The sequence below is a fragment of the Microcaecilia unicolor genome, chromosome 7, assembly GCF_901765095.1.
Source record: "Microcaecilia unicolor chromosome 7, aMicUni1.1, whole genome shotgun sequence".
NCBI classification, from domain to species: domain Eukaryota; kingdom Metazoa; phylum Chordata; class Amphibia; order Gymnophiona; family Siphonopidae; genus Microcaecilia; species Microcaecilia unicolor.
In genome coordinates, this window is record NC_044037.1 from 141,168,803 (window position 1) to 141,189,637 (window position 20,835).

The following is a 20,835-nucleotide window of genomic DNA, read 5'->3' on the forward strand; positions in this document are numbered from 1 at the left end:
CTGTGATTGCAGCACACTGCACCCCTGACACTTCAGACGTCAGCAAAGAATAATCAACTGCCATAAGCCTCGTGGAAAAGGTGAGTCTTCAAAAGTTCTCTGAATTTTTTGAAAGAAGACTCCAAACGAAGGGCTAAAGGAAGCTTATTCCAAAGGACAGGTCCAGCCACTGAGAATATAGAATCTCTAATTTTGTTATGAAAAATTGAAGGGACATGCAGAAAAATCTATTGAGATGAATGAAGAAAACGAGGAGTAGCATAAGGTATTAATAAATCAGACAAAAAAGACTTTATACCAGAGGATCTAATATATCAACATGAGAACTTTATATTGTACACTCACTGGATGGGCAACCAGTGCTCAGACTTAAACAATGGCATGACATGATTGAATTGAGCTGCACTTGAGATAAGCTTAACATCCACTTCTGTATTTTGCAGCTGTCTAATCTCTTTAGCAGGAAGTCCCAAGAACAAAGTGTTGCAGTAATCCAAACACGTTAAAACAGGGAATGAAGTAATACTCAAAGGGCCTTAGGGTTCAATAAATGATGAATAGAATGAATGTAACATAACTTAAAAACATTTCACAATTACGGATAAAATATGAGAATGAAAAGTTAAGCCAGCATCCACCATCACCCCTAAAATACGTACTGTGTCACTGAATGGAATCATGCGGTTACAAAGGGTAAGAGACTGTATAACATGGGCAGACTGGATGGGTCATATGGCCTTGTTCTGCCGTCATGTTTCTATGATCATCCCATTTTAAAGTAAATAAAAGAGCCTTGGTCTTATCTAAATTTAAATGCAAACAGTTATCCTGAAGCCAAGCAAGAATAGACAGAATTTTCCCATTCAAATCATTAAAGGTTTTGGGGGTCATGGAAATGTAGAGTCCCCCAAAATCTGAATATTGTGAAAGTATATAAAAGGTTTCAGATCCAGTGACTGTGAGCCTCATTTTTGAAAGAGAAAAATGTCCAAAAAGTGTCATAAACCACCATTTCTTCTCAGAACATCCAAATTGGTATTTTCAAAACCAATTTGCAGACGCTTATCTTCTCTCTAGTTTAAACAGGTTCTTATCTTTGCTTTCTTATTGCTTTACTTTCTTTATCTCTTATTTAAAGGAGGAAATGTCTTCAGATGCTCTGCTGTTTTTTTTTGCTTTTGCAGTTTGCCAGGCGAGCTTCCTCATCAACCTAAAAACCTCCTATGTATCCATCTTATTATTTTTATTTACTGTTTTTTTTATTACTTTATGTTATTCTTCCATAATCTTCATTTCCATATCATCAAGCTGATCAATCCATAGACTGGTGGGTTGTGTCCATCTACCAGCAGGTGGAGATAGAGAGCAAACTTTTGCCTCCCTATATGTGGTCATGTGCTGCCGGAAACTCCTCAGTATGTTCTCTATCTCAGCAGGTGGTGGTCACACACAGCAGCAGCTCTGGCTAGGCCTCCAAGCCTAATTTTTAGGTTTTGTTGAGTGCCTGGGGTTGAGGGCTCTTTTGAGCAAGTGCAAACCTGGTGGTGCCAGGTCCCTCCTTTTCTCCCCCCTCCCGCTGGCTCCGTTAAAAAAAAAAAAAAAAAATTTTGAACGTCCTTAAAGGCGTTTATTTCGACGTTTATTTAAGCGTCTATTGCAGCTACTCACTGGGACACCAGGTCGTTACAACTCGGAGCGGACAGCAGGTAATTTTTACCTTTTTATAGCGGGCAGGGGGTTCCCCGATTCTTCTCCTCGTGGCATATGGCGTCGGAGGGCGAGGGCGCAAAGGGTCGCTCCCCGGGTCGCTTGAGCGCTTTTAGAGGGGATGCGGGGGTCTTAAAGCCTGATTCGCCCTTGTTGGGTGACAGTTTCGTGACCGATGAAGGTCCCGGTCCTTCCTCTGGCGTGGCGGTTTTTCCCGCCATAAACGCCCATCCCCCGCTCCTCGCCTCCGCCATCTTGGCCGGCCACGCGGCTCAGACGGCTTCTTCTTGGGCCGCCCTTGAGGTTGGAGACATTAATGCCATGAACGCCCTTAATTTGGGCGACGGCACAGAAGCGGCTAAAGTTAAGCGCCGTTCTTCCCGCGCGGCTCCTTCGCGGAGTTTCGCGCCGGACGCCATTTTGGATGCGCAGCATGTCTCTCCCCCGCTTTTGCGAGCGCCGGTTGAGAGTGCGTCTAGGGCTGTTGCCCAGGCTGCGGAAGTGCACAGTCTGGGGGGTTTCTCCCCCGAGTTTGTTTTGCTGCTGCATCAGGCCTTCCTCATGCACAACGCTGCCCCTGCTCCCTCGTCTGGTAAAGAGGTTGAGGTTCCCAGAGGTAAACGCCCTCGGGTTGATTCCCAGGCCTTGGAGGAATTTGTTTCCTCCGATGTAGATGAGGGCAGCGTGTCTGAGGTCTTCCAACGGTCCTTTGCGGATTCCTTGGAGGAGACGGATCCCCGCTCGGATGGAGCGGATGACCCCTCTGCAGCGCGGCTTTTTTCGCCCAGAGGATTTGCCCAACCTGTTGTTACAGGCCATGGACACTTTGAAGATTTCCTCTCCGGAGGATGTCTCTCCCTCAGCCCCTGTTGGCTCTGCCATTATGCTGGGGACGAAGCGCCCGCCTAGAACCTTCCACGTGCATGATGCCATGCACACCTTAATTTCGGCTCAATGGGATGTCCCAGAAGCGAGCCTTAAGTGGCTAGGGCTATGTCCCGCCTCTATCCTTTGGCTGTGAGTGAACGTGAGGCCTATCTGTGGCCTACCGTGGATTCTTTAATCACTGCGGTGACTAAGAAAACGGCGTTGCCGGTGGAAGGTGGCACGGCCCTAAAGGACGCCCAAGACAGAAGATTGGAGGCGGCCTTAAGGTCGTCCTTTGAGGCGGCTGCTTTAAGTTTGCAGGCCTCAGTTTGCGGCTCCTATGTGGCCAGGGCGTGCCTGACTATGGTGCAGCGGGCTTCCCCCTCGGATCATTCCTTGAGGGCTGATTGGCCGGCCCTGGAATCGGGCTTAGCCTATTTGGCAGACTTGCTGTATGATGTCTTGAGAGCCTCAGCTAAAGGCATGGCTCAGACAGTCTCTGCGCGGCGGTGGCTTTGGCTGAAACATTGGTCTGCTGACCACGCCTCTAAATCCCGCCTGGCTAGATTGCCTTTTAAAGGCAAGCTGCTCTTTGGGGTCGAGCTGGACAAAATCGTGACCGATCTCGGCACGTCTAAGGGCAAGAAATTACCAGAGGTCAGGGCTCGGGCTAGTTCTCGTCCCGGTACCTCCAGAGGACGGTTTCAGGAAGCCCATCGGTACCGCCCGGGCAGGTCGGGTTCTTTTGCCCCCTCTTCCTTTAAGAGGAATTTCTCCCCCAAGCAGCATTCCTTTCGCAGAGACCGCCGTCCCGGAGGTGCTCCCTCCGGTCCTCCCCCAGGGTCTCGTGCCCAATGACGGGGTCTGGGTCCACGCCCCAGTGCAGATTGGAGGACGGCTGTCCTCGTTTCTGGGCGAGTGGACCACAATAACTTCAGACGCTTGGGTGCTGGAAGTCATCAGAGACGGCTACAAGCTAGAGTTCTGCCGACCCTTAAGAGACGGGTTTGTACTCTCTCCCTGCAAGTCTCCGGTCAAAGCTGTGGCAGTGCAGCAGACTTTGGACAATCTGATCCGCCTGGGTGCGGTCGTTCCGGTGCCAGAAAGTCAGCTTGGCAAGGGGCGTTACTCCATTTACTTTGTGGTACCAAAGAAAGGAGGTTCTGTCCGGCCTATCCTCGACCTCAAAGGGGTCAATCAGGCCTTGAAAGTGCGGCACTTTCGCATGGAGACTCTCCGCTCTGTTATAGCGGCAGTGAAGGCAGGGGAGTACCTGGCATCCTTGGACATCAAGGAAGCATACTTGCATATTCCCATCTGGCCTCCTCATCAACGCTTTCTGCGTTTTGCAGTCCTGGGCCGACACTTCCAGTTCAGAGCCCTCCCGTTCGGGTTGGCTACTGCTCCGCGGACCTTTTTCCAAAGTAATGGTGGTCATAGCGGCCTTCCTGCGAAAGGAAGGAGTACAAGTCCATCCTTATCTGGACGACTGGTTGATCCGAGCCCCCTCTTATGCAGAGTGCGGCAAAGCTGTGGACCGGGTAGTTGCTCTTTTGAGCTCCCTGGGATGGATCATCAACTGGGAGAAGAGCCAGCTGCGCCCGACTCAGTCCCTGGAGTACCTGGGAGTTCGATTCGACACCCAAGTGGGCAGAGTGTTCCTGCCAGACAATCGGATTGTCAAACTTCAGGCTCAGGTGGACCAGTTCCTAGTAGCCTCTCCCCTTCGGGCTTGGGACTATGTGCAGCTGTTGGGCTCTATGACGGCCACGATGGAAGTTGTGCCCTGGGCCAGGGCTCATATGAGACCACTTCAACACTCTTTGCTGCAGCGCTGGACTCCGATGTCGGAGGATTATGCTGTGCGCCTTCCCTTGGACCCAGCAGTGCGCAAGGCGCTGAGCTGGTGGATGCAGACAGACAAGTTGTCTGCGGGAATGCCTCTGGTGACCCCAGAGTGGATTGTCGTCACGACGGACGCCTCGTTGTCGGGCTGGGGAGCCCACTGCTTGGGAAGGACAGCGCAGGGGCTCTGGTCTCCTGCAGAAGCAAAGTGGTCTATCAACCTCCTGGAACTCAGAGCCATTCGGTTGGCGCTTTTGGAGTTCATCCCGTTACTGGTGTTGAAGCCTGTACGGGTTCTGTCGGACAATGCCACGGCTGTGGCCTATGTCAACCGCCAGGGAGGTACCAAGAGCGCCCCTCTAGCCAAGGAGGCTATGAATCTTTGCCAGTGGGCGGAAGCGAACCTGGAGCAGCTTTCAGCGGCCCACATTGCCGGAGTCATGAATGTCAAGGCGGACTTTCTCAGTCGCCATACCTTGGAGCCCGGAGAGTGGCAGCTATCTGCTCAGGCGTTCTTGGACATCACGAAGCGCTGGGGCCAGCCGAGCCTAGATCTGATGGCGTCATCGGCCAATTGCCAAGTGCCGCGCTTTTTCAGCAGAGGACGGGACCCTCGATCCCTGGGAGTAGATGCTCTTCTCCAACAGTGGCCGACACAAGAGCTTCTCTATGTGTTCCCGCCCTGGCCCATGTTGGGCAGGGTGCTAGACCGGGTGGCAAAGCATCCCGGCAGGGTAATCCTGGTGGGTCCGGATTGGCCCAGACGTCCCTGGTATGCGGACTTGATCAGGCTCTCAGTCGACGATCCTCTGCGGCTGCCAGTGGAGCGGGGCCTGTTACATCAGGGTCCCGTGGTGATGGAGGATCCCTCCCCCTTTGGTCTTACGGCCTGGCTATTCAGCGGCAGCGTCTGAGGAAGAAGGGCTTCTCAGACAAGGTCATCGCCACTATGCTGAGAGCGAGGAAGCGCTCTACTGCTTACGCCAGGGTTTGGCGTATCTTTGCAGCGTGGTGTGAAGCAGACTCACTTTCTCCCTTCACTGCTCCAATTTCTTCAGTGTTGGCGTTCCTGCAAGAAGGTCTGGAGAAAGGCCTGTCGCTCAGTTCCCTTAAAGTCCAGGTAGCGGCTCTGGCTTGCTTCAGGGGCCGCCTGAAGGGTGCTTCCCTGGCTTCGCAGCCAGATGTGGTGCGCTTTCTCAAGGGAGTTAATCACCTGCGCCCTCCTCTGCACTCAGGGGTGCCTGCGTGGAATCTCAACCTGGTGCTAAGAGCATTGCAGAAGCCGCCGTTTGAACCCTTGTCGAGGGCATCTCTGAAAGACCTGACGTTGAAAGCAGTCTTTTTGGTGGCTATCACTTCAGCCAGAAGAGTTTCCGAGCTCCAGGCGCTCTCTTGTCGAGAGCCTTTTCTGCAGTTCACTGAGGCAGGAGTGACTATTCGCACAGTGCCTTCCTTTCTGCCCAAGATTGTTTCTCGCTTCCATGTGAATCAGCAGCTCTGTCTCCCTTCCTTTCGTAGGGAGGACTACCCAGAGGAGTACTCTGCTCTTAAATATCTGGATGTGAGACGAGTCATCATCAGATACTTGGAAGTGACCAATGATTTCCGGAAATCGGATCATCTGTTTGTCCTGTTTGCAGGTCCTCGTAGGGGTCTGCAGGCTGCTAAGCCTACAGTGGCAAGATGGGTCAAGGAAGCCATTGCAGCGGCTTATGTGGCCGCGGGGAAGGTGCCGCCTATTCAGCTGAAGGCTCACTCTACAAGAGCTCAGGCGGCCTCGATGGCAGAGGCCGGGTCCGTCTCCTTGGAAGAGATATGCAAGGCGGCAACTTGGGCTTCGGCTCATACATTCTCCAAGCATTACCGTTTGATTGTGGCTGCACGGGCGGAGGCCCGGTTTGGAGCTTCAGTGTTGAGGTCAGGGATTTCAATGTCCCGCCCTGGGTGAGTACTGCTTCGGTACATCCCACCAGTCTATGGATTGATCAGCTTGATGATATGGAAGGTAAAATTATGTATAATCATACCTGATAATTTTCTTTCCATTAATCATAGCTGATCAATCCATAGCCCCTCCCAGATATCTGTACTGTTTTTATTCTGGTTGCATTTCAGGTTCAAGGTTAGTCTTCAGTTACTTCAGAAAGACTTCGTGTTCAAGTTTTTTCACTTGGATTCTTCAAGAGTTGAGACGAGTTTGTGTTACAGTGAGCTGCTGCATTCCTCTCCCCTCCGTTTTACGGGGCTGGATTGAGATTTAAATTCTGCCGGCACTCCCTCCCGCTTCGTGCGGCTGTAGGGCAGCTTTGTACCCCTCCCGCTTCGGCGGTGTTAGGGTCAGTCAGCTCCTCCCGCGGTTGCGGTTGCAGGATAAGCCAGATCCCCCCGCATCGGCGGGTGTGGTGTCCCTCCCCCGCTCCGCGGGGATGAGCTGGACGGATTCCCCTCCCCCACTTGTGTGGGGATGAGCTGGGTTAATTCCCCTCCCCCGTTTCGGCGGTGGTGAGCTGGGCAGAGTGTCCCTTCGTGGGTGTAATTCTCTAAGTGCTGAGTCCTGCGGATGGAGCTTTGATATCGACATACTGAGGAGTTTCCGGCAGCACATGACCACATATAGGGAGGCAAAAGTTTGCTCTCTATCTCCACCTGCTGGTAGATGGACACAACCCACCAGTCTATGGATTGATCAGCTATGATTAATGGAAAGAAAATTATCAGGTATGATTATACATAATTTTACCTTATAATTCATAATTTGTCATAAAAAATTATTATAAAGAAACCATAGTTACTTATCTTTGTAGGTATGCTATTGACATTGGTTAATCCTTGTAGATATGCTATTCTCCGAGGACAAGCAGGCTGCTTGTTCTCACTGATGGGTGACGTCCACGGCAGCCCCCTCCAATCGGAAACTTCACTAGCAAAGGCCTTTGCTAGCCCTCGCACGGCGATGCGCACCACGCATGCGCGGCCGTCTTCCCGCCCGAACCAGCTCGTGTTCGTCAGTCTTCTTTTGTCCGCGCTCGGGACGGTCTTGTTTTGCCGCCGTTTCGTGCCCCTCAAGTTGACCTCGCGCGTCTTCGCGATTTTCGCTAAAAAAAAAAAAAAAGTAACATAGTAAATGACAGCTAAAGACCTAAATGGTTCATCCAGTCTGCCTGACAAGATAAACTCATTTTACATGGTATGTACTACTTTATATGTATACCCGAGTTTGATTTGTCCTTGCCATTCTTAGGGCACAGACCGTAGAAGTCTGCCCAGCACTGTTCCTTTGTGTTTATCCCACTCATGTTTGAATTCCATTACCGTTTTCATCTCCGCCACCTCACGCAGGAGGGCATTCCACGTATCCTCCACCCTGTCCGTGAAAAAATACTTCTTGACATTACTCCTGAGTCTGCCCCCTTCAACCTCAATTCATGTTCTCTAGTTCTGCCAGCTTCCCGTCTGCTGAAAAGGTTTGTTTGCAGATTAATACCTTTCAAATATTTGAACTTCTGTATCATGTCACCCTTGTTTCTCCTTTCCTCCATGGTATACATGTTCAGGTCGGCAAGTCTCTCCTCATACGGTTTGCAACGCAAATCCCATACCATTTTTGTAGCTTTTCTTTGCACCGCTTCGAGTCTTTTTACATCTTTAGTAAGATATGGCCTCCAAAACTGAACACAGTAATCCAAGTGGGGCCTCACCAACGACTTGTAGAGGGGCATCAACACCTCCTTTCTTCTGCTGGTTATACCCTCGTTATGCGGCCTAGCATCCTTCTGGCCACAGCCGTCGCCTTGTCACATTGTTTCTTCACCTTCATATCCTCTGACACCAACACCCCAAGGTCTCTCTCCTGAGTCGAACTTACTAATCTCTCCCCTCCTATTCGGTATCTCTCTTTTGGATTTCTACACCCCAAGTGCATCACTCTGCACTTCTTGGCATTAAATTTTAACTAAATACAATATGGCCGTGCTGGGATGGGAATCTAAATCCGGTCTAACAGAAGCACGTATTTCAGCTATACTATCGAGCACACGGTTATTTGACAACTCCTGTGCAGGTGTTTTAATTGATTGGGAGGAAATAAGAAAGTTAAATAAGGCCCTCATTCAGTCAGAATTGCATTCAGCAGCCCTCGTGGAATACTGCCATTTGCAGCGTGTTCCGCATGGGCTGAGGATTTATAAGGAGCTAAGATTCCTAGGCAATAATGAGTATGTTGAAAAGTGGAACAAAGTTATATCACAGTATTCCTTAGATTTGATGCTATTAACAGTAGATGTGCTTCAATCTATTATCGATGAACAAAGGGCTGAATTAGCACAGAAATTAGATATCATTAAATCCAATGAGGACTTACAAGGTTATGAGGCGGCTGTAGGAGAACACATTATGTTAATGGATACATATAAGAAGAAACAACGCTTAAAGTGCAAAAGTTTAAACGTGATGAGCAAGATTACACCCGGGGATATGTGTATCACTGGATGGATAAATCACGAAAAAGTCACAAGTATAAGGGACAAGGGGATTCAATCTAAAAAAGTCTCTTTTAAGCTATCATCGTCTAGTGACTCCTCAGGGGATGAAAAGATACAGCCTAGGGATCAGGAAGAAGTTGATACAACTAATCAAAACTTGTCTGAATCTTTTTTACGATTACCTCAGAAGGAAGCTCAGCTGATAGAACCCAGGGCTGTCAGCACCAAGAAACAAACCAAATGACACTAGCCAGCTTATAATCGAACGAGAAAAACGCCCAAGTTCCGACCTAAATCGGGAGATGGGCGCCTTTCTCACAAAAACAAATAAAGCGGTATACTCGAAAGCCGAACTTTGGACGCTTTCAACTGCACTCCGTCGCGGATGCGGACAAAGTGGACGGGGGCGTGTCGGAGGCGTGGTGAAGGCGGAACTGGGGCGTGGTTATCACCCGAACAGAGATGGGCGCCTTTCGCCGATAATGGATGCGTTTGTAGCTAGAATTTAGGGCACTTTTCCTGGACCCTGTTTTTTTCACGAATAAGGCCCCAAAAAGTGCCCTAAATGACCAGATGACCCCCCGAGGGAGTCGGGGATGACCTCCCCTGACTCCCCCAGTGGTCACTAACCCCCTCCCACCACAAAAAAATGATGTTTCACAACTTTTTACTTTCACCCTCAAATGTCATACCCTCCTCCCAAGCAGCAGTATGCAGGTCCCTGGAGCAGTTGTTAGGGGGTGCAGTGGACGTCAGGCAGGTGGACCCAGGCCCATCCCCCCCCCTACCTGTTACAATTGTGCTGCTTAATGCTTAGTCGTCCAACCCCCCCAAACCCACTGTACCCACATGTAGGTGCCCCCCTTCACCTCTTAGGGCTATAGTAATGGTGTAGACTTGTGGGCAGTGGGTTTTGAGTGGGATTTGGGGGGCTCAACACCCAAGGGAAGGGTGCTATGCACCTGGGAGCTCTTTGACCTTTTTTTTTGTTTTTGTAAAAGTGCCCCCTAGGGTGCCCGGTTGGTGTCCTGGCATGTGAGGGGGACCAGTGCACTATGAATCCTGGCCCCTCCCACGAACAAATGCCTTGGATTTATTCGTTTTTGAGCTGGGCGATTTCATTTTCCATTATCGCTGAAAAGCAAAAACGCCCAGCTCACACCTTGGCGAATAAAACATGGGCGTCTATTTTTTTATGAAAATACGGTTCACTCCGCCCCTTCACGGACCCGTTCTCGGAGATTAACGCCCATGGAGATAGGCGTTTCTGTTCCATTATGCCCCTCTAGGTGTCTTTAATTTGTCCTCTAAACATCTAACTAGAGAACAACTTTCTGTTTTAAGCTTAGGCTTGTCATTTGTTCCCTCAATGGGCTATGATGCATTTGATACTCGTCATTTACAAAGGTTTTATAGAAACCTTCGCTTGAAAGTATTTTTTCAACATTGTTCTAATGATGAAGAGTTGGATATGTTCCCATTGTTAAATTGCATTATAGGTGCCATTGTTTAGAAATTAAATTTTAACTGCCAGGCCCTTGACCATTCTTCTAACTTTTGAAGATCCCTTCTAATTGTTTGTACTCCCTCCAGGTTATCCACTGTATTGGCTATCTTTGTGTCATCCGCAAAAAGGCAAACCTTTCCTTCCAACCCTTCAGCAATATTTCACAAATATATTAAACACAATAGGCCCCAGCACTGACCCCTAAGGAGCTCCACTACTCACCTTCCTTCCCTCCGAGCGAATTCTGTTTACCACACCCTCTGCCACCTGTCGATCAACCAGTTTCCTATCCAGTTCACCATTTTCGGTCCTAAGTTCAGCCCTTTCAGCTGTCTTCTGTGGGGGACCGTATCAAAGGCTTTGCTGAAATCCAAGGAGATTACATCTAGTGCACGTCCTTCATCCAGTTCTTTGGTCACACAGTCAAAGAAGTCAATAAGATTCATTTGGCAGGATTTTTCTTTGGTAAAGCCACATTGCCTTGGATCCTGTAACCCGTTGGCTTCTACAAAGTTAGCTATCCTTTCTTTCAACAGTGACACCATTATTTTTTCTACCACCGATGTGAGACTTACCGGTCTGTAGTTTCCCACTTCTTCCCTGTCTCCATTTTTATGAAGAGGGACCACATCCACTCGTCTCCAGTCTCACAGAACCTCTACCTTCTCTAAAGATCTATTAAGTAAATCTTTAAAAGGTCCTGCCAGGACCTCTGAGCTCCCTCAGTGCCCCATAGCTTTGTCCACCTTCAGATTCTCCAGCTGTTTATAAACTCTTTCTCCCGTAAATGGCGCAGTATCCACTCCATTCAAAGATGAATTACAGTCTTTATATTATGGTTTTTATTGATTTTATTTGTTTTTTTACATAACATTTTATGTATTTTTTATACATTTGCATGTTATATCTTGGTGTTTTTTAGAACCATTGCTTGACCCCTGATGTAGGCGCTTTGTGGCGCCGAAACACAGACTGTGTCAGGTCACCCTGTATCAGCTACAATAAAGTATTTCTTCACAATATCTCCAGTGTTGGAGTCGCCTTTTTGATCAGCCTCTGCTTCTCCTTGCTTGAACTTTTTGACGTAGAGGTTTCTCCCTGCCTTTTGTGATGATCACTATTACATAGGTGGGCACCCACCCAGAGATTGGAAACACTTCCTCCATTCGTGAGCACTAGATCCAGCATCGGCCCTTCCCTCGTGGGTTCTGTCACCATTTGTCCTGACACGGGTCCATGATCTCCCTACTTCTTTCCGATTTTGCAGATGGAACGTTCCAATCCACATCAGACAAGTTGAAATCTCCCAAAGGTAGCACCTCCCCTTTCATACCAATCTTTTGAATATCTTCTGTCAGATCCTTGTCTAACTTCTCCATTTGTGCTAGAGGTCTGTAAATAACCCCCATGTGGATACAGGTTCCATCTTCTCTTTCCAGGACAATCCATAAAGCTTCTTCCTTTCCCCAGGTTCCCCGCATTTGAGCCGCTCTGATATTGTCTCTCACATACAGTGCCACTCCTCCATCTCTTCAGCCCTCTCTATCCTGTCATGGGAATCATTGAACCACATCTCTGTAATAGCAACAATATCCAAGTTTTTTTCAAGCATCAAGGCTTGCAAGTCTTGAACCTTTTTACCTAGAGTACAAGCATTTGTGCTTAATGCTTTCCATGTGCTTAGTGAGTTTAGGTGTTTTTTCTATATTTATATGACCTTTCCCTCTGCCATCATTTTTATTCAGGGGGTGACTTTCTGAATTCCCTTGTTTCCTTTTGTCACCCTGCCTTCTAGTTTAAATGTCTAGAAACATGCTGTCTGAATTTCTTCCCAAGGATCCTTTTTCCCATCACAGAAAGATGTAGCCCATCATTACAGTACAGCCTGTTATTTTTCCACATATTACCCCATGTTCCTATGTATCTAAAACCTTCTTCTTTACACCAAGACTCAAGCCACTTATTGAAATCCACTGTTTTGCGTAGTCTTTCCATGTGGGAATTACTTCAGAAAAAGCCACAGTCCAAACCAAAAATTTCAGTCCCTTCCCAAGCTTCTGGAACGCTCTGTATGCTGTAAACTTGCTATTGTTGGCCAGGTCATTTGTCCCTAGGTGAATTACAACATCAGTATTTGAAACCTTGATCTCTTCTCGGATCACTTTCAGTATTTGGTCGGTACATCTGGTAGCTGAAGATCCTGGAAGGCATTTCACTAGGTTGGAACCCTTGAATTATGATCCTAAGTTTATGCCTCTGATAATGGAGTCTCCAAGTAGTAAGAGGTTTCTGCTTTTCACCAATCTGTCATTGTTTGGGGGATGTTTCTTGGGCTGTGCTACTTTCATTGCCTCTGGTTCCACCACAGTACTTCTTTTTTCAGCATCATAATGATGCAGCGCAGCAAAAGAATTTGACAGGGGCAAAGGTTGGGAGGGTGAGTGCTTCTGTGTCACAGATCTTAGTCTACCAGAGCCTACTGTGACCCATCTATTCCTCTGTTGTTTCATTCTCTGTGTCGGTGGTAAATTGGCTGGGAAATGAGTAATCCTGGATGCTTCTTTAATTGTAGCTAATTCTTTCTTGAGTTTGTTGATCTCATCTTTCAAAGCTGATATTTGGAGACAGGTAGGACAAGCTCTAAAGTTCCACATTGTTTGCCTTAGGATTAAAGCAGAACATGTGTTGCACTGAATAAAGGTCATATTGATGTGATTCACAAGTGTGAAAAGGTGAACTATGATAGGAGATAACAAGGAGTAGGATTGACCAATTATGGATTAATAAAGATACTTGCCCTTGAGTGCCCTATATAAAGGGAGTGCACCTAGGGATGGGTAGATAGGACTATAGAGTCAGACCCTCTGCAAGTGAAAAGACAGGGTTTTTTTAAATAAGATAGAATAGAAGCAGGTAGAGTCAGCAGTTTATCAAGAAGATATGAAGACACAGGTAACATCAGTTTACAATCAAACCAAGTCTGAAAATGCCCAGCGTAGCTCAGACAGCTCACAAGGTAAACTTAAGTTCTGTTTTTTTTTTCTTTTTACCACACAGCTGTAAACAAATTGCCCCTCCTTTAGAGGTATACAGTCTGTGAGTCATCAGATGCTATGTAACCAAATTGAATTAAATCTCTGGCACCGAAGATTCAAAACACAATTCTAATAAACACACCTTTAAGACAGACACCAGAGTCACCAAATTCTGTGTAACCAAATTGATTGGATTAAATCACTTGGCACAGGTTCAAAACATAGTTCTAATGAGAGCACCTTTAAGACAATTCCAGCATAAAAATATGAAATCACTGGCACAGAAGTTTAAAACACAGCTCAATAAAAGCACCTTTAAGACAATACCAGCATAAAGATATGAAATCACAATTCAACAACAATTTTAAGTTATAGGCGTTAGGATGAAGACAGATTAGAAACATTTAGAGGTCAGACCCTCTGCAACTGAAAAGCGAAATCAGGAAACCATGATTTTCCTAGTCCCTTATTGGCCGATGCAAACGTGGTCGCTGCTTCTGCTGGACTTTTCCATCAGAAGTCCTGTGAGAGTAGAGTATTTTCCAACATTGATCACACAACAGCAGAGTGCACTGTTGCATTTTAGCAAAGAGCCCCTCATTCACACAGCTTGGATTTTGAAAGGTTGACATTTTCTTCCCTGAACTTACCTGTTAGTGCCTCACAGGTCTTGCTAGCTGCCAGGAAAAATTCCACACTAAGAGAGTTTATGGTTTAAAATGGAAGAAGTTTGCCATCTGGTTTGAGGGTGATGCTATAGATCATTTACTTGATTTTTCTACTTGAATACCTCTACATTTTTCAAAGGCAGGTCTGAAAACCAACTCTGTAAGGATACACCTTTGTGCAATTGGAGCTTATCATTGAGTAGAAGGTAAACCCATCTCTTTAAAGCATTTAGAGTGGGGCTGGCTACTTATGAAACTTCCCATCAAGCCTTCTTCACTGTCATGGTACCTCACTGTTGTTATACAGCTGATGAAAGTTCCTTTTGAGCCACTAAGATGCCTGCCATTTGAAGTACTTGATCTGGTGGGTCTTATTTTTTGTGGTGGTTACTTCAGCGTGCAGGTTTACTGAATTCCAGGCCCTAGTATATGATCTACTAAGTTTTTGTTGTTTTTTTTAATAATAGAGTTGTTCAATGCCTCTATCCAAAGTTACTTCCTAAGGTTGTGTCAAAATTCTATCTTAACCAGTCAGTAGTCTTTCCAACCGTTTTTCCTCAACCACATGCCCATAAAGGTAAAAAAGTGCACTGCACACTTCGGGACTGCAAGAGAGCCTTGGCTTTGTATTTGGAACAAACTAAATCCCATAGAAAGACAACCCAGTTTTTTGCTTCTTTTGATCCAAATAGGAGAGGATTTTATAGTCCTGCTCGTCCTCAGAGAAAGCAAAGTTACTTAACCTGTAGTAGGTGTTCTCTGAAGGCAGCAAATCCTCACAACCCTCCCACCTCCTCAAGAGTTATATTCCCCCATGCTAGTGATAGACTGAGGAGGTCCTGTATGACGGAAAAGGCGCACATGCGCACTGAGCCTACCCAAAGCCTTCTAAAAAAGAGTTGCTTGGGTACTACTTGCAGTGGGCTCCATCAGTGGTGTCACCCATAAAAACTAAAGGTAGTCTCTGTATACAGGTTCCAAGTTGTGATTAACTTAGAAGGCCACCACTTGTGTGATGGTTTCTTGGCACTTTCTTTGTGGAGCAGTTTTCCATTGATTACCCCACCCACCCCTAAGAAAAAATATGGCATTTTTTTTCTACAGTCAGTAAAACCTTTGGTTCAACTTATAGATATAGGCCCCAACGTCCATCCTATATTAATGTTTTGAATGCTTTATGTTTTTTTCAGCTTTTAGAATATGAACCCAGGTTCGGGGAGCAAGTACCTTTGCTGTTAAAGATGAAGAGAAGCAAACTTGCCTTAAGCAAAGCAATTGAGAGTGGAGACACTGATCTGGGTAAGTGCTTTATTGGGTAAGATCATTCCTACATGTGCAGATTTTGTATTTTGCTTCATAGTTGTACTACATGCTGTTTTGGGATCTTGTTTTCCTGTTTGGGGATCTTGCCAGGTACTTGTGAACTGGATTGGCCACTAAATAGGGAGAGTGAAACAAGATAAGGAGATCAATTAAACAGTAAACAGGGATATTACTCGTCTAGTTCATTATTCCACATTGATCATCTGGTTGGCTTCTTCAAGGCCAATACGGTGTATAGTCAAATCATTTCATTGAAAACATACTTATTGTCCAATATTAGTTAGAAATAATACATCTGATTACATTCTTTCTCTTTTAAAAACCAGAAGTTATTTAACAATACATATACTTAAGTCTCTAATTCAAATCCCACTGATTAAAGTAATCCCAGTTTTCACAGGCTTCTCTCCTTTTAAAGTAATAATTTGAGGAAATATTTCTGAGGAAAACTTTAGGAGTCATACCCGGAACTCTGGGAAAAACAATAATCTCGATATTAATCATCTACTATAATAAAACTCACCCTCAACGTTCTGAAGACAACGTTCTGAAGTCACTCAGTCACTCCCTGAAGGGTTCATGGATTCATGGTGGTGAAGCCAGAACACTGACCATGTCTCTCTGCCCCGCCCTCGCATGACGGACCAATCAGAAAAAACACCCTCAACACTCTGAAACACAAAGGACCATCACAACACCGTTCCCAGGCAACACTAGGCAATGTAAGACGTACCAATCAGAGGAAACTACATGACAATAAGGGAGGAGCATTCCCCAGCAGAATGGCTCATTAATTGTGCAGCACGGAGAGCACAGAACCACCGCTGGAACAAGAGAAGAATATTCCTGCTGTGGGTATGTGCAAAAATAGACCGGGGGAGGGGGGAATTTTTAAATGCCTAATGCCAGTACTGAAGAGTGCCAGAGGGCCCATAGCAAAGACTATATTTGGGATCGCTTGACATGGAGTCAGAGGAGCCGGAAAACAACGTGCCCGTCTGTGACGTGGGAGAACAGGACAAGATGCGGCCCAGCTGGAAGGATTACCCGCGACCCAGCCAGCAGCAAACAGCGACCAAGGAAGGGGGAGCATGTTTCCCTACTCCTTCCCTGCCTAGGAATCGCTGGAGACTGGCTGCCAAACTAACGAAACAACCGCACACCGATGCACCACCTCCATCATTCAAAAGGCATCCACTCTTTCTTCAACAGAAATGCAAACTAATAATACAAAACAAAGAATACCCGTTTTCTCACGCAACTACAGGTAACTCCCCACCCCCTTCCTCTTCACCTTTTGCCAAAGCGACCATGCCCAACCATCCCCAGCCTCAGGCAAGCCGTCTCCCACCTCGGGGATTCCCCGAGCACCAGGGAAAAGACGGCGCAGCTTCCCGCAGCGCATGTTCCAGCATTCCCCTGCAGCCGGCCTGAAATGGACCGAACATACCGGATCACCATCCGATGGCCCGAGACCGTGCTCCTCTCCCTTCCGCCAACTTAAACAACCATCCCCGTCCTCAGGCAAGCCGTCTCCCACCTCCAGGATGCCCAGAACCCCAGCCCAACGGAAAAAGATGGCGCTGCTTCCCACAGCACATTTCTCTTCCAGTGTTCCCCTACAGGAGCCCTGAAATGGCCAAAAAATACAGACAGACCAAGAACATGCTCCTCTACCTTCCGCCCATCTAAAACAACACTGCTGCCTCAGCACAACACAAAAAAAAAAAAAAACGGAAAAAACAATCCACCACTCAGCAAAGGCTGACCCCACTACAACCACAATTATATTTCACCAACAGAAAGACCCCCCTCCACAAACCTCCTTGACAGACAAAACCACACACACACAATACAACAGACACACACCCTCAAAGCCACACACCAATCCATCCCACTTTGCCAGCATAGCACAGCACATCCCCCAACCCCCCAAGCAAAAAAACAAAAAAAAAGACACACATCAACAACCTGCACCCACACACACACACACACACACACACACACATGCTAGCGCCCGTTTCATTGGTTTCGGAAACGGGCCTTTTTTACTAGTCTATAATAATATTCATTTTATTATTCAAAATTTCTGGTCTATTATCATTTTCAAAATCATAACCACTTCTTGCTCATGTAGAATCATTTGTTATATCAATTTTTTACTCTCAAAGGGTTCAGTTGAATTGTCCATGTAACTCTCTAATAAAATTATATCTGAAACAAAATTATTTACTGCCACCGTTAGGTCCCGAAGCACCTTCCAGATGGTATTCAATGTAATCTCCACGGGAGCCAAAAATTCCAAGTTGATTTCTCATAGATGTTTAGGAGTGGTTCCGCCAATTCGGGTTCTGCTGTAAACATCCTCCGTTTCAGCATATACCTCTAACTCACTCCTCCACTCCTTTGGGCATGGTGGTTGAATAATTCGGGAGCGATGGAGTTGTCTTTTCCAGGTCCAAGATCGTCGAAACGCCTTCGCCGGCACTAATCAAAGGACTTGTCAACCCTTTCATCTGTGGGCAGTTCGTCACGCAGCGGTCCCACACTTGCTGCTCAGGGGATAAAACACTGGCCATCGGCGGCTGACCGCCGGTTGTCCCCTTCCTCTCAGTTAAGGTAACTGCAATTGCAGAGAGGACATTTACGTAAAGAAGACGAAACTTCAGAGCGCAGCTGGGCCATTGGGCATACGAACTTCAGGTCACCATCTTACCATTCCCCCAGTTTGGGACACTCTTTGTCTGGTTTCTCCTCAGAGGCCTGTCTGATATGGGTAACCCTTCAGCATAGCCCTCTAAGTCATTGAAACACACAAACCCCTCCACCCCTACAAGGTGGTGTCCCTTCGGAGGGGAGTATGCATGTTTTATATCCTACTTGGTTTTGTTGATGTTTGAAGTATTATGTGTTGTGCTGTGAGCATAAATGGATATGCCATCAAGATATTCTCTGCAACATAGTGTTTTTGCATGTTCATTGGAAAATATTCTTTGTAGCCATTCTATTTATTTCCCATATAACACTTTTCTTTTTACTGCAGTATACACTGTTGTGACATACTTGAAGAATGAACTAAACCGTGCCGAGTTTTTCATGACATTACAGAATCAACCAGTGGCCTTGAGCCTCTATCGACAGGTGAGGAATTGTCAAGGATGCCAAGGCTTTATCCAGCCCTGATAAATATGAATAGCAATGATGTAAGGTAGTCTGGTCAGTCACATGGAAAACCAGCTGACCTCTGACTGATCCTCCTATTGTAGGGTTGGATGAAGTTAACATTTCTTTTTAATTAAGTATAAATCAATTTATACAAACATCTTATGAGCATTCATATAGAAATAGTAACCTATTGTTACACATGAAACCCAATTTTGTACAGGTCATCTAGGTCAGTGTTATGCAAAATACTGAGGGGTGTAGGTAAATGCAAATTGGTTTTTTTCTCTCTAAAAGTACAAAGACTAGGTGACACTCAAGGAAGTTACATGGTACTACTTTTAAAACAAACAGGAGTAAATATGTTTTCAGTCATTGCCAGAAAATGTGGTATCAGCGGTTAGTATATCTGGGTTTAAAAGAGGTTTGGACAAGTTCCTGGAGGAAAAGCCCATAGTTTGCTATTGAGATAGACATGGGGAAAACTACTGCTTAACCCTGGGATCAGTAGCATGAATCTTGCTATTATTTGGGATTCTGTCAGGTACTTGTGACTTGAATTGGACACTATTGGAAGCAAGATACTGGGCTAGATGGACCATTGGTCTGACCCAGTGTGGCTATTGTTATGTTCTTATTTTTAAGTAGGGAAGCACCACTTCCAGTATCGCGTCTTGCCATTTGGCCTTGCTTCTGCCCCCAGAGTTTTTACAAAGTGTCTTGCCATAATCATAGCGTTGCTACGCAGACTTGGGGGTGCATGTGTTTCTCTTCTTGGATGATTGTGTTCAGGAGTCAGTGTAGAAAATTATTCAGATGTTGGAGCTACTAGGGTTTGTTATAAACTACCATGTCCCATCTTATCCCAGTACAACAATTGGAGTACATAGAAGCTCTTCCGGACTTGGGCCTACCTACCACTGACATGGGCAGATGCCCTCGTTGCCATCACTGCTCAGGGTCAGAGCAGCAAGCAAGTCACAGCTCAGCAGATGTTGAGATTGACGGGCCACATGGCCTCCACTGTGCATGTCACTCCCATGGCTCACCTCCATTTGCGTAGCACCCAATGGACCCTTGCTTCCCAGTGGTGTCCAGCCAAGGGGAAGCTTGTGTATGTCATCTCTGTTACCCCAGAGTTGGCCTAGTCACTTCTCTGGTGGATGATTGAACTCCCATTCCAAATTCCACTGCCTTAGCAGATGATAACAGATGCATCCAACCTGGGGTGGGGATCCTCTGTAGACGTGTTTCACACTCAGGGTCCAATCAGGAGACTGAACTTCACATCAACTTCTTTAGACCTACAGGTGACATGGAACACTCTAAAGTCATAGCCAAGTTGCCATATATTAAATCAGCATGCAGGGGGGTTATGGGATCCCTACCCCTTGTGCCAGGATGTGTCAGTCATGGTATGGTGCTCCATAGCCACATAACTGGTGAGGAAGCAGAACAGCCTGAGAGACAGATTGAGCAGGGTGATGCAACCTGGAATGCCCTCCTGCGGAGGTGGTAGAGATGAAAACGGTAACGGAATTCAAAAATGTGTGGGATAAATACAAAGAATTCCTGTATAGAAGACATGGAACCAAGCAGTGATAAGATAGCAACACCAGTTACTGGAAAGCAATGCAAGTGCTAGACAGACTTCTACAGTCTGTGCCCTGATCGTGGCTGGACAGATTCACTTTCAGTAGTTGGAGAACAAGGACAGTGCTGGGCAGACTTCTATGGTCTGTACCCTGATTGTGGCTGGACAGATAGATCTGTGTCTTGAAAATATCAAGGACAAATCAAGATCGAGTATATATCCTACTTTATTCTATGAGTTTATCTTGTTGGGCAGACTGCATGGATCGTACAGGTCTTTATCAGCCATCATCTACCAAGGAGACTATGAATGTTTTGCACAAAATGTCCAAAATCCGAATAGGAAAGGAGATCATTTTCAAAAAAGAAAAACGTTTGGAGTTTTTTAAAAAATACTGTTTCCAACAAGGTTTTGTGCTTTGGACGTTTTGTTTTTTGTTCACTTTTCAAAAGAAAAAACGAATATGTCATTTGGTCATTTAGGACTCCTTTTTGTCCCTTATTCGTTCTGAAAACAAGTCTAGACCAAAGCATCTTAATTTTAATCCTGTTTTGTTCCATTATGGCTGCAAAACGTTGTAAGTGTTAGGCATGCCCTAATCCCGTCTTCAAAATGCCCCTACACGCCCTCTTGTGATTTGGACGCA

At 46.4% G+C, this 20,835-nt stretch overlaps 1 protein-coding gene across 1 annotated transcript in view; it reads left to right on the top strand.

Annotated features, from left to right (window-relative positions):
• The window catches only part of VPS16 (VPS16 core subunit of CORVET and HOPS complexes), a 926,204-nt gene that overhangs the window by 659,697 nt on the left and 245,672 nt on the right, over positions 1-20,835 (top strand). Inside the window, 2 exon segments of the mRNA XM_030208841.1 lie at positions 15,301-15,409; positions 18,477-18,574. Coding sequence (XP_030064701.1) covers positions 15,301-15,409; positions 18,477-18,574 — 207 coding nt within the window.